This window comes from Tasmannia lanceolata, unplaced genomic scaffold (genome assembly GCF_043159265.1).
Source record: "Tasmannia lanceolata isolate RefF3 unplaced genomic scaffold, GAP_Taslan_0.1 ptg000016l, whole genome shotgun sequence".
Classification (NCBI taxonomy): Eukaryota; Viridiplantae; Streptophyta; class Magnoliopsida; order Canellales; family Winteraceae; genus Tasmannia; species Tasmannia lanceolata.
This window is the reverse complement of record NW_027518693.1, coordinates 5,899,068-5,912,484: the sequence shown is the minus strand read 5'-3', so window position 1 is coordinate 5,912,484 and position 13,417 is coordinate 5,899,068. Positions and strand designations below refer to the sequence as shown.

General features: G+C 38.3%; 1 protein-coding gene across 1 annotated transcript; it reads left to right on the top strand.

Annotated features, from left to right (window-relative positions):
* Window positions 1–10,439: 10,439 nt before the first annotated feature.
* On the top strand, window positions 10,440–12,094 carry LOC143848217 (myb-related protein 306-like). Its single transcript, XM_077357101.1, has 3 exons — window positions 10,440–10,875; window positions 11,053–11,182; window positions 11,328–12,094. Exons 1-3 carry the CDS (start codon window positions 10,743–10,745, stop codon window positions 12,046–12,048), a joined length of 984 nt encoding a protein of 327 aa, XP_077213216.1. The 5' UTR covers window positions 10,440–10,742; the 3' UTR covers window positions 12,049–12,094.
* Window positions 12,095–13,417: the final 1,323 nt, after the last annotated feature.

The window sequence follows — 13,417 nt, the reverse complement described above, 5'->3', positions numbered from 1 at the left end:
TTTACATCACTGGCTAGTCGCAACCCTTTACATCACTGCCAATCCAGTATTTCATGAGCTTACAAAGCACAATAATATTGATTGTCACATTGTTCGTGAACGTCTTCAATATGGGGTCTGCTTGTGTTCCTTTTTGCCTCAAATTAGCTGACATCTTCACCAAAGAATTAGGATGTGATTAGTTTCATGCACTAATTTCCAAGTTGGGCGTCAAGACCTCATGCTCCAACTTAAGGGGGAGTTTTACGATTTTTTGTTGTTGTAGAGATAAACATTATCTACACAATTTGTTGTTGTAATTCATTCTTAGCATTTAGGGATAACATGATATCATTTATTTATCTCTATCATGTAGGAGTCTACAAATTATAATATTCATAGATAAACTATTCAGTATCCAAACATTATACTCAATCTATTGCAATTATATCTTGCAGTGTCCTCCGCATAAAAAAATGAATAACATCTTCATTCATTTGGAGAACTCTGCTCATCATGTCTAGGGAAAGATTACCTTCCTCTATTTCCATCAGCAATAGCCTTTGATCCGTAGGTGCCAATATAAAATGTTTATGAATAGGAGAACACCCTATTTATCTTGGAATCCTCTTCCCAAGGGCTCTTGATGTCACAATATTTAAAGGACATACAAAACAAAATGATGAAAGGGAGTGATTATTAACTTAATATGAAATCACACACATTTGGTACATGGTGCTATATAAGGGTGTCAATTTTGGCTCGGGCTCGGAAGCTCGCTCGAGCTCGGCTCGAGCTCCTTAACGAGCCGGGCTCGGCTCGGCTCGGCTCGTTAAGCTTAACGAGCCGAGCCCAAGTTATGCCAGGCTCGGCTCGGCTCGGCTCGTTAAGAATTTAATATGTTTAAATATATATATTATATGTTAATATATACACTAAAAGGGTTGTCTAGGGAGTGAAAGGGGGAGGCAAAATATGTCACTTCTTTTTTGGAACCCCATTTGTTACTTGGACCACCCCTAGTGTAAAAAGAGTAGTAAAAAAACACTAGATAGGGCTGTCCAGGGAAAATGAGGGGTGTAAAATTAAAATAATTCGAGCTCGATAAGGCTCGTGAGCCTAGCCGAGCCGAGCCGAGCCTGGCTTTTGAGCTTAACGAGCCGAGCCGAGCCTGGCTCGTTTACACCCCTAGTGCTATATTTGCAGGGAAGAGAGATCATGGGTGACCATATTCCCAGGATCAACCTTATGCCGTCCTGCTTGACTCAATTGCTCGCATGGTATGGATCAATAGGTTTGCTTGACTTTAATCTAGATCATCAATCTTAGATCCATGATTGCCTACATACGATCTTATAATTTATATCCAATTATATTCAAACAACGAGTGGATGATACTAATTATCATGTATCATTTGAAATGAGAGCATTGAACTCCTCTAGGCCATTTAGGAATTTTGGAGGGTTATGTAAAATAAATGGCTTATACAATGCTTAGAGGTAATGAATAGGTTTTGAGAGCTTCATATTGAAACTTAGTGACTAATTTACGATGGGGCCTACTGAATTAAGGATGGAAAGGAACATGCAATAATTAACAAATTTTTGGCACACCAAGTTCAAAATTTCATACAATTAATACTTACCAACATCCGTACCCTGTCATAAATTTACGATGGGTCCCACTAAATAGAAATCCAAGTTACATTGTTATTTCGATGGGCGATGATACCCCTCACAGTGGAGCCCACAAAATTCAAACGATTCGTTTGCTCTGCAGTATTCAAAGGAAAATGGGAATGATCAGAGAGGCCAACGTAAGACGAGGGGGAGAGGGAGAGGGAGAGGGACCCAGTAGGTCAAATGGAAGCTACTTATAGTAGATGGTTTCTTTTGCTTTCCTCAGAATTAGACACTTCCACCCTTATTCGATACGATTAGGACAAACCAGTGTGGCATACAGGATTAACAGGACAAACTAGCCGAGGGTGGAAGTACTTGTAGAAGTAAGGGTGTCAATTTTGGCTCGGGCTTGGAAGCTCGCTCGAGCTCGGCTCGAATCCTTAACGAGTCGAGCCGAGCCGGCTCGTTAAGCTTAACGAGCCGAGCCCGAGTTAGGCCAGGCTCGGCTGGTTAAGGCTCGTTAATAATTTAATATATTTAAATATATATTATATATTAATATATACACTAAAAGGGTTGTCTAGGAAGTGAAAGGGGGAGGCAAAATATGTCACTTCTTTTTTGGAACCCCATTTGTTACTTGGACCACCCCCCTAGTGTAAAAAGAGTAGTAAAAAAACACTAGATGGGGCTTTCCAGGGAAGATGAGGGGTGTAAAATTAACATAATTCAAGCTCGATAAGGCTTGCGAGCCTGGCCTAGCCTGACCGAGCCGAGCCGAGCCGAGCTTGGTTCGAGCCCGAGCCCACCTTTTGAGCTTAACGAGCCGAGCCGCTCGGCTCGGCTCGTTTACACCCCTATGTAAAAGTGATGTAGGTAGATGTGCTTAAATTTATAGGTGGCAAAATTAGGCCTGTTATAGTATCTTAAATTTATCGAAATTGAAATATTCTCGTGGTGATAAAGAGCCATAAGTGAACCGTCAACAAAGGTGGTGAAAATCTCGCTAAATTGGCACCTAAGTCCCAATCTCGATAAAATGAAACAGACCAGAGGCATCAATTTGTTTAAAATGGAAGTCTAGATCAATTAATCATATAAACACATATGTTTCGGTATGGATAGTTAACCCATTCCGGGTTAATTACATGTGACCCCATGCATATAATAGGTCCTATTGTTGAACTATTCATTGGGAAAAATTGAAAGAAACTTGAAACTTATTACTGCTTGATTTTAGAAACTGATGGGATTAGTCAATAGATCAATTAATTAAGTCGACTTCGTATTGACCCAATGGGATTGATTTTTTCTAATTTTTTCCTTGGTTTTTGTCTGTCTTAGTCCTTAGCTCTCTTCTTCTCTGGGTCCGGGCTTTTTGATATTTTATTTTAAATATTGACTCTGGTGACTCTGAAACCCTAATAAGGGTCAGAATGTCAATGCCTATCACTAAACATTGAATTTTCTGTCGGCATTTTTATACACTGAAATGACATATGTCCACCTTTGATCGGTGCTCCTGCAAAAGCCATCCGCAAATAAGCTTTCCACCAAATTGCCTAGCAAATCCTTTTTTGTGTTATACAAATTTCTCAATAAGGGCCTGTTCAGTTTTGTGCAGGAAACGGAAACGAAAAGAAAATAACGTGGCAGAAGGAAGCGGAAAGGAAAAGAAACTGCTTAGAAAGCAATAAGAGTGCACATTCGGTTGCCAGAAAATGAAAAAGAAACAGTAAAGAAACAACAGGAATGTGCATAACAGAAAGGCATCGCAGAAAGGCATTTCGCAGCCTGCTGTTGTACATGATAACAACCACCTCAGATGAATTAAATGAATAAGACAAAATCTACTGAAAAGTGAGCCATGTGGCTGCTCTCACATGCAACAACCGGCCGCGAAATGCGGCCTCTAGCAAATCTAATTTTTCTATCTTTATTAGCAAATGCTATCCGGATTGCAACACGTGTCAATCAAATCGCCGTATCAGAACAAAGGGGCTTTATTTGGTGGGGGGCCACTTAACTTGTGAGCGTCTTGTGGGCCCAAGTCCGCATAAGGAAACTCAATAAACAAAGACTTTTTCTCTTGTGGGCCCCACATCGACTTCAATCATGTTACCATTCTACGTGGCCCAATTCCGTGACACCCCAAAGAAAGATAGCTCAGCTCTTAAATGACCTGCAACGTGGGCAGATCTCTGCCAGACATATATATATATATATATATATATATATATATATATATATATATATATCAGATATTGCCACGTGTAATTGCCAGGTGGATGCTGCGAGCTCTTAGATGCTGATGGGCTACCATGTGTCCAACTATACAGAGGCATAATTAAAAGGATTGGAATGATAACTTTTAAAAAAAATTGATTACGTACAAAATAAGATAATCAACCAAAGATACTAAAACAAGAATAAATTTTTCATGACGCAGTCGTTGACGTAATTTGCAACTCCGGCGAGTCCACGTTCCTTCTTCCGGCCAATAAATTGCCATTTATGGTAAGAAAAGGTCAAACATTACCTTGTAGTAAATGAGTATGATTCTGACACCTATAGTAAATTAAATAGAACTTACAAAAAAAGTAAGTCGGTAAAAAATTGAAAACAAAATAAAACTTGAATGTAAAAGTCAGATGAAGGTTAGTACTCAGTAGTTAGTACACTACTCTCCAGTCATCCAATGATGGGTTTGTAATATTCAAATATGACCATCCTGAGTATCAAACATTAGGGAAATGATATTTCCACTGAAGGGGTGCAACTCGGGTCGGGTCGGGTCGGTTCGAGTTCGGGTTGAGGGTTTGGGCAACCCAACCCAAGTGAAACCCGACATATTTTATGAAGAAATTATTTTATAAGCTAAAAAACTTGTGTTGGGTCGGGGGTTCAGGTTGGAAAAAATGGGCTTCTCGTCCGGGTACGTTGGAAATCGAATTGGGTCGGGTCGAGTTGGAAAAATGGGTTCCTCTGGTCAGGCCTGGTCAGGTCTTAACCCGACCCGAGTTGCACCCCTAATTTATGCCTTCTTTCGATAGGGGTGCAACTTGGTTTAGATCAGGTTGAGCTTTTGTGAAAAAAAAAATGAATTGGAATCAACCCGAACCCAGCCCAATTTTACCGAATTCCTAAAATCAACCCAAGTTTAGCATTTTCACCAGCTTAAGGGCGTTAACAGATCCAACTCGGATCGGATCCGCCTAGGTCTTGGCCACAATTCGTTCATATCACTTATTATTTGATACTTTTTGCTTTGCTTTTCGGAGCTACTTACTGAGTCTGGGTCACTATCCATTTCGAATAAGACATGGAAGTATCCTACCCTTCCTGAATAAACATAAATAAACCAAAAAGAAAAAAAAAATGAAGTCTATTTTTGTACATTGGCACCATCCATTAAGATCTAGGACACTAGCCCAAACTGGTGTTGGCTCTTCGGCATAAGTCACGGGTTTGATCCTGGCGACGAGTGTTCGATTCCCCCTGGACTTTATCCTTATGCACATGGTGTGTGGGCCACGCAGTGCATCCGTAGGGAATAGTCCTACTCCCGAAGGGGGTGGGAACAACCTGCATCATAAAAAATAAAATAAAAAAAGATCTAGGACACTCCGTAGGATTTTGTGGGCATGTATCCAATTTTGGACCTTAGGACATGTATGCAATGGGCAAATCTCAGATCTAGCTGCTCCCCCAAAGTCTCTCCATTAACGTACGTTCGTATCCTTGGGATTTATCGGCCCATTAACACCCCTCCACCCACCCTTTCTATTGTCCTTTCTTAAACATGATTGCATGTCATTTTCTGCAAAAAGATACACAAAAGATTTGTAAATTCTGGGAAAGGAGTGGAAATATCATTTCCTCACTAGTTAATCAAACTGTTAAACCGATGGATTTTAACGTGACCCGTTGGCCATGTTGTAATCCCATGCTTCTTTGATCTAACGGATAGGATCATCGGATTGCAGAGATTGAAGGTGGGGTCAACAAGAATCTAATGACCTTCATTTGAAGGGGGATTTTTACCCTGGTAATAATTAAATCCATCGGTTGTATCAGGCGTTTTGGGTCCTGAATGACGCAAAAGTGGATCCCACTAACTTGAAAAGTAAATCTATTTTTACCCTTTAATAGGTGGACGTAAGTCAACTGGATTTATATTGATCTTTATCCTAATTAATGAAGTAGGTGTGTATTTAATACATGTTTCATTCGAGGCAAACCTAATGCTTTATTTTTTTGAGAAAAGTAGGGAATGTGGGCTTATGTTTAGTGAAAATATGGATTGCTGGCATCTTTTAAAACAAGAACAAAAAAAAGGACTAAACTTTAAAATCGGGTGGTCAAAAGGCCCTGATACCCTTCTGGCATCGACAGAATCCTCCATTTTCATTACTGCCTCTTAAATTGGCCCGATTCACGAGGCTTCTTTTGGTTCATTTAAATGTGTATTTGAACCGAGAGAACCATGGGCTCGTTTCTATCTCTCAAATTGAAACGGGTCAAGAGGCTTATTTACAACACTCATGGACAAGGAAGACCCTGTGTGTGAACAGGTTCATTACTTCCTTTCGTCTTCAAGCATTTGAACAAGAGCCCCCTTCACACACCCAAATCCCCATAGTGACTGCTTATAAACCTGTTCACACACAGGGTCTAGTAGGGTTTTAAACTCGAAAAAACATGGTGAACAATAGATTTAAGAACTTCAATTAATATCTAGTAATCAATGCAAGTTTACATACATCTATTAAAATTTCTATGGTGGACTTGTTCTTTTGTATATATTGTTGGGTATATAGTATAACCATAATTATGTTCTAATATAAGCCCAATACGATAATGGACCGGTGTAGTGGGCCTACATGGGCTAGAGTCCATTAATCAGTCAATAACACTAGTGTATCTCTATATTTAAGGGCTGGAGTAGGGGTGGCAACGGTTCAGTTTCGGTTCGGTTTGACCCCCAAACCGAAACCGAACCGAACATGCTTCCCTTCAAACCGAAACTGAACCGAACTGAAACCAAAACACTCCAAACCGAACCGAGCCGATGAAAAGGGGCACATTTACCATTTTCCTATGAAAAAGGGGCGCATTTATCATTGTCCAAACCGAACCGAACCGAACCAACCATCGGTTTGGTTCTACCGAACCGAATCCGAACCAAAATTTGAATCAGTTTGGTTTAACCAAACCGAAACTGAATATTAGGTTCGGTTTCGGTTTGATATCGGTTCGGTTCGGTTGATTTTGCCACCCTTAGGCTGGAGGCAACAAACTAGGTATTCCAAACTAGATACCTAGGGTGTAATGCTTCAAGCAACCTTGCTTGAATTAACAATCTTGAAGCATTAATATCAAACCCTAAGTTGATCGTCGTCCATCTCTCTCCTACATTGGTGTTTGATTTTGCTCTCCTCCAAATCGTATCCCCAAGAGGACCTCTGTTTCTCTCATCGTGAGGAATTCTTGGTGAAACGTGGAACCCAATCAACGGCAGAGATAGCGGAAAAAAAAAACAGACGTCTTTTCAATCTCTCATTTTTTGGATTCTCGTTTTATTATTTGCCCCTCTTAAATCAAAAGCTGAATTGGATATCTGAGCAATAAACAAATCTGATGCCCAATTTAAAGTTCTACTCTCGATTTGGGGCTACATATCCGAGCAAAGACAATATTGAAATTAATGTTTATCTCATCTTCAAGTTCTAGCTGTAAATTCCACGTTTTCATGTTGTCAAAGGAATCTCCTCTTGTTGATTATTTGAATTTAGGGAGTGAGAGAGGAGGAGGAGCAGAGAGAGATTGTGTTGTGGAGATTTCGACATGAGAACCAAAGGGATGATCTCACTGATCTCTCTCTCGCGCAAAGGAGGAAACCAAAGCCACCTACGCCGTCGGTTATCGTGATTCGGTTCTCACATGTTCGGTTGTCGCTTGCGGGTTTCGCGTTCGATTCTCACGTGTGGTTTGCGATTCAGTTCTCGGATTGGGTTCTTGCAATTCGCCAATCAGGTGCACTATTTTCAATTTTATTTTGCATCTAACATATACAATGGACAAGAATGCTATTCCGTTTGAGATGATCAAACTTCAATCGTTTGGAGGGTCTGAATTTAATTTGTGGAAGCGAAAGACTCAATTCGGTCTAAAATATCTAAATTGTTTTCACACTGTCCGTTTAAAGATTAATTCTATAAGTTTGTTCTATGATAATCAAGCTACAATTACGATTGTAAAGAACTCTCTCTTTAATGGTAAGAGGAGACATTTCATGCTGAAATATGCCACGCTGAATTATCTTATAGAACAAGGTATAATCACTTTGGTTTATGTGCGATCGAAGGATAATATGGCCGATGCTCTCACAAAGGAACTGAACAAAGATCGAATATTCAAAAATGTAGGGGAGATGGGGTTAAAGACTGTATAGACAGGTATTAACCTACATCTATGTTATTTTGAATTTTCGAATCTCCCTCTTTTGGCTAAGATAATCACTTGATATGTTTCAATGATGTTTACAGTTGTTTTGTGTCATTCCACATTTGATGACATGTCATTTTTTGGAAAAGTTGTTTCATTCCAAATTTGATGATACAACTTAACTCGAATTTGGATAAGATGACTGTAACATTCCAAATGGAAACATGGAATAGTTCTTTGCAAAAGAAACTATTTAGGTCTTGTTCTTGTATTGAAACTTGACAATGATGTTTATTGATATTTGTTTTTCAGCTATTATGAAATTGTACTAAGTTCTTCTGGTAAAACTAGATACTTTAGTATTTTACACAAATGATTGGATTCATTTTCATGATATTCATATTTGGTAATTTATAAAAATTGGCTAAAATGGAGGAGTTTGCCTCAATCTAGATTTTGATGAGGGTGACTTACTTGATGAGTGAATCTTTATAGAGCAGTGATGACTATTATTTTCTTTTCAGTTGAATAAATAGTTTACTTACATGTGAAACTGCATTTGTTTGAGTTTAGATTGTTACTAAAACTCTTGGTCTTCTTAAAAGTATTCTTGTTTTCAGTTGGATTATGGATCTTTTTTGATATGGTGATATGGATGATTCAATATTTTGTTTGGACATTACATTATCTATCTATTGGGTTGTGCTATATATAGAACATAGAAGGAGATTGTTGGGTATCTAGTATAATCCTAATTTTGTTATAATATAAGCCCAATAAGATAATGGACCGGTGTAGTGGGCCTACATGGGCTAGAGTCCATTAACCAGTCAATAACCCTAGTGAATCTCTATATATAGGGGGTGGGGGCAACAAACTAGGTATTCCAAACTAGACACCTCGGGTGTAATGCTTCAAGCAACCTTGCTTGAATTAACATATATGTGGTCATACAAGTGTTTATATATGTTTATCTTTTTTTTTTCTCATTCATAATAACCTAGTGTCAAGACCATCCAATCTAGATTGAAATTTGTTTCTTCGCCATCGATTTGCTCACAGGTCCCTAGTACTTTTGGATCATTTGAGTCCTTTGTTTGTCTCTACCTAGTTGTGTCACTAGGATAGCACTGATGCTTTCATACCTAACTGTAACATCTTTCTTTTCATTTAATAAACTGGTAGGGATCCCCACCAAACCCCAGCTTACCTATCAAAAAAATAAAATAAAAATGAAACAATAATATATTTAGACAAATTTGGTGAGTTTAAAATAGATCAGTGATTGGGAATTTTGGTCCGAAACAAAAAATGTCATGGATACCTTTAACATATCGGTTTTTATTAACTTGTTTCCAAATGTCTTGGAGTTAAGGATTTTGCATGGATACGTAACCTTGGGGGAGCATTTGGCATTTGGTCCAGTTTCAGTACCTCGGTCGCTCGGCTAAGAGTGAAGTGGATCTGGTTGCTAGAGGTGGAGGAGTCAAGCAGGAGAGTCGAAATATTCGATTATCTTAATTCTTGTTAGTCATTTATATTTCTTCCTTTTATTGCTCCTTTTGGCCATCTAGGTCTCGTTTCCTCGCCATTTTTATATATTTAGCATCATTTAAAACAAAGGATGAGATCATACGATTAAAGATCATTTTGATCAAGTGAAAGAAGGAGATCAAAGTAAGACAATACCCTTTTTAACATTCGACATGTTGGTTTTTTTTTCTTCTGATGCGATACTGATTTAAGAAAATCCAATATTTAATCCTTGGAAAAGTTGAAACCATTAAGCTAATGATTTTGTAAGGTTATCACATATAGGCTAGAGGGTTTATAAGGTTGCACAGAAGGTTAGGGTTTCCATAGGATGGTATTTGTCAGAAATTAAAATAGCGTGCGTTTCCATGTCTTCTCTCCCAATTTATTTATAACTTTATGAATGTTAATTTCACAGTAACTACTGAATATCTTATATATGGAAAATTCTCATCAGCTATTAAGTAACTTACCTTTACTAAATAAAATTAGAAAACTTAGGATGCCTCATCCCAACTCTCCTATGCTATATTTAAAAACACCTTATAAATGTAAATTTCCCAATAAAACATAAATTTAAGTTCTCAACTCTTACTATTTCTATTTATAGTACATAAAACAATTAGCCATAAAATAAAAGCATATAATTTTAACATGAATCAATGTGCTGTAAAGGGTAATTTTACAAATGTGAAATTACACCTCCTTCTAAAACCAGGTGCAAAATTACCTTTTATAGCACAACGAATATAACTTCCTTTATCTCTCTTCTCTTTAAATACTGCTAGGGTTAGAGAGAGAGAGAGAGAGAGATTTTTTAACTGCAAGGGTCTAGAAAGCTTAAACAGCTGGACTTAGTGCCATCCACATTGAATGCAACACGGTTTTGTAAGGCGGAGGCCATTTCACCCGGCTGACTTTTTCGAGCCTGTGAGTAAATGCCTTTGCCGTCTTATATTGACTCTTGAAGCCAACTTTGGCCTCTCATGGGTCAGCGTACCTTACAGACAATCCTCTCTCTTAGTCTCTTCTATATATATAAGATAGGAAACCTCTGCCTTAGACCCATGTCTGCAGATTCCTAGGAGAAATAGGAAGAAGAGGCAAGAAAACAAAATCATTTTTTGAAGAACTGAAGAAAAGAAAGAAGCAAATCTGAAATGGGTCGACCTCCTTGTTGTGATAAAATGGGTATGAAGAAAGGCCCTTGGACCCCTGAAGAAGATATCATCCTAGTCTCTTACATTCAAGATCATGGTCCTGGAAATTGGAGGGCTGTTCCTACTAATACAGGTAAATTTTTTTTCAATTTTTTTCTTCTTCTCTTTTGCATTGGTTGGTCTGGTTTGGGTAGATCATTAAGATCTACTACTTAAAAAGGGTCTCATGAATTTTTTTTCTTGAAATGAAGTTACAGAGCTATAGACATATTTATTCATCTAATCTGATCTTTTCAATTGGTTTTGCCAGGGTTACTTAGATGCAGTAAGAGCTGCAGGCTTAGATGGACTAATTACCTTAGACCTGGGATCAAGCGTGGTAACTTTACTGACCATGAGGAGAAGATGATAATACATCTCCAAGCTCTTTTGGGCAACAGGTAACAGACTATCTATTTAGAAATCTATGGAGTTCAAGTCTTATTGACAATGGATAAGACTTACTATTTTACTGCTTTTTCATGTGTATATTTTTGAGGAAGAAGTAATGATTTGGAATTTTACCCTTGATGTGATTCAATACAGATGGGCTGCCATAGCTTCTTACCTTCCTCAGAGAACAGACAATGATATTAAAAATTATTGGAATACCCATTTGAAGAAGAAGCTCAAGAAGATTCAAACAGATCTTGATGGCAATACGGGAAGTGGGTTCTCAACTTCAGAGACAATCTCCAAAGGACAGTGGGAGAGGAGGCTCCAAACTGATATACACATGGCTAGACAAGCTCTATGTGAAGCCTTGTTTCTAGAGAAACCAGGCCAAATTCCTGATTTGAAACCTTCTGATGGTTTTCAATCCATGAGACCAATCCAAGCATCAACTTATGCGTGGAGCACCGAAAACGTATCGCGATTGCTAGAAGGATGGATGCGAAATTCTCCTAATCCTTGTAGGTCAATTTCGGAGATTACTCAAAATTCATCTAATAGTCCCATTTACACAGATTATACTTCAAGTGAAGGGACACTCAGTGCCAAGCATAACGATATTATATCGCCAGAGGCTCTCGAATCGCTGCTCAGTTTGGACCCTTCTACACCGGATGAATCCCAATCCGTGTCCATAGAGGAGACTGCAAACTACACTCCTAATACAGCCTTCTTCCAAGCGGAGAGCAATGTGAATTTGGAAACACAAGCCCCACTTTCCATGCTTGAGAAGTGGTTGTTGGATGAAGCTGCTGCTCAAGGGCAAGATGACATGATAGACATGTCACTAGATGACGCTGATGAGTTGTTCTGAAGGGTGTTCTTCCTTTACATATTTTGGGACTTTTTAGTTTTTACCATCTTTGTTTGTATGGTTTTTTTTTTTTTTTTTTTTTTTTTTTGGGTTTGCTAAGGGCACTCGTTAAGGAGTACTTAAATGTTCTTAGAAACATCAATTTACACATGTTTTGAGACTAAAAAAATTGTGTAAAATGATGTTTCCAAGAGCATTTAAATGTTCCTTAGCTAAGCACTCGTTAGTAAAACACCCCCCCCCCCCCCCCCCCCCCCCTTTTTTTTTTGTGCTAGGCCTTAAACTGATCGAATTATCTCTTTTGACTTGATAACCCAAGAAAAAGAAGTGTAAAATACCAACATCTACATGAATATATCATATGTATTGAACCAGAATAAATTCCTATCCATGATCTTGCAAGGAAGCTTAATATCTATGTAAGGGAGTCTTCAATGCTTATCTTTTTGTTCTTGTTTCTTTTATCAGTTGGGTTCAAGTTTTGCTTTTGTAAAATCCGGGTTTGTATGTACTGAGATGGGAAAGTGATCTATCCAAAGCATGGTCCCTACGAACTGAAAGCTAACATGCACTTCATAATGAGTGAAGAATTAGGGTTTGACCTTCTCATTTCTAACTTTTGAGATTTGCTTGGCAATTTTCCGAGGGAACCCATTTCGCGGCTCACTCTTTCAAGATAGAATAGCCACACAGGCTCACTTTTTTAGCATATACTGTCTTATTCATTTAATTCACCGCACAATGGCTTCCTGCGAAATTGCCTAGCAAATCCGATAAAGCAAAACGTAATTTTATAATAGTAGCTGTCATTTTATAAGCTTATTTATTATATCAGCTTTATATCACAATAATATGCAAACGATATAAAGCTGTTTCATCACTACTGTATTTTCATGAGGGCACTCCTCACTTTATTAAAAGTACTGTATGACCCGCACCATAAGATGATCCAAACCGTCCATTAGATGGACCACATCCTAAATAGGTTGTGCCCCAAAAATTCTTTACATAGGTTGATCCTAACCCTCCGATCTATAGAGGATTAGGATCAACCCTCTAACATTCAGATCGGAGGGTTAGGATCAACCTATGGGAATGATTTTTGAGGCACAACCTATTTAGATTGTTGCCCATCTAATGGACGGTTTGGATCATTCTATAGTGCGGGACATCCTGTACTTTTAATAAAGTGAGCAGTGCCCTCATCAAAACTGATAACATTTCCCTATTTTTATGTTAATTAATTAATTAATTAATTATCTATAATCAATCAACATCTTACGAAATAAATTCCTGATAAAGCTTATATCGTGGCTGTAGTGTCACCATGAAGGGGTGGCAGTGGGACTCTTAATCCTCACCTATTTAA

What these genes read in the sequence shown, in the direction of transcription:
- LOC143848217 (XM_077357101.1), top strand. Translation starts at nt 10,743, where the DNA reads ATGGGTCGACCTCCTTGTTGTGATAAAATGGGTATGAAGAAAGGCCCT. An exon ending in GGCTGTTCCTACTAATACAG is followed by an intron (nt 10,876 to 11,052) that starts GTAAATTTTTTT and finishes TGGTTTTGCCAG; the next exon opens with GGTTACTTAGATGCAGTAAG. An exon ending in CAAGCTCTTTTGGGCAACAG is followed by an intron (nt 11,183 to 11,327) that starts GTAACAGACTAT and finishes GATTCAATACAG; the next exon opens with ATGGGCTGCCATAGCTTCTT.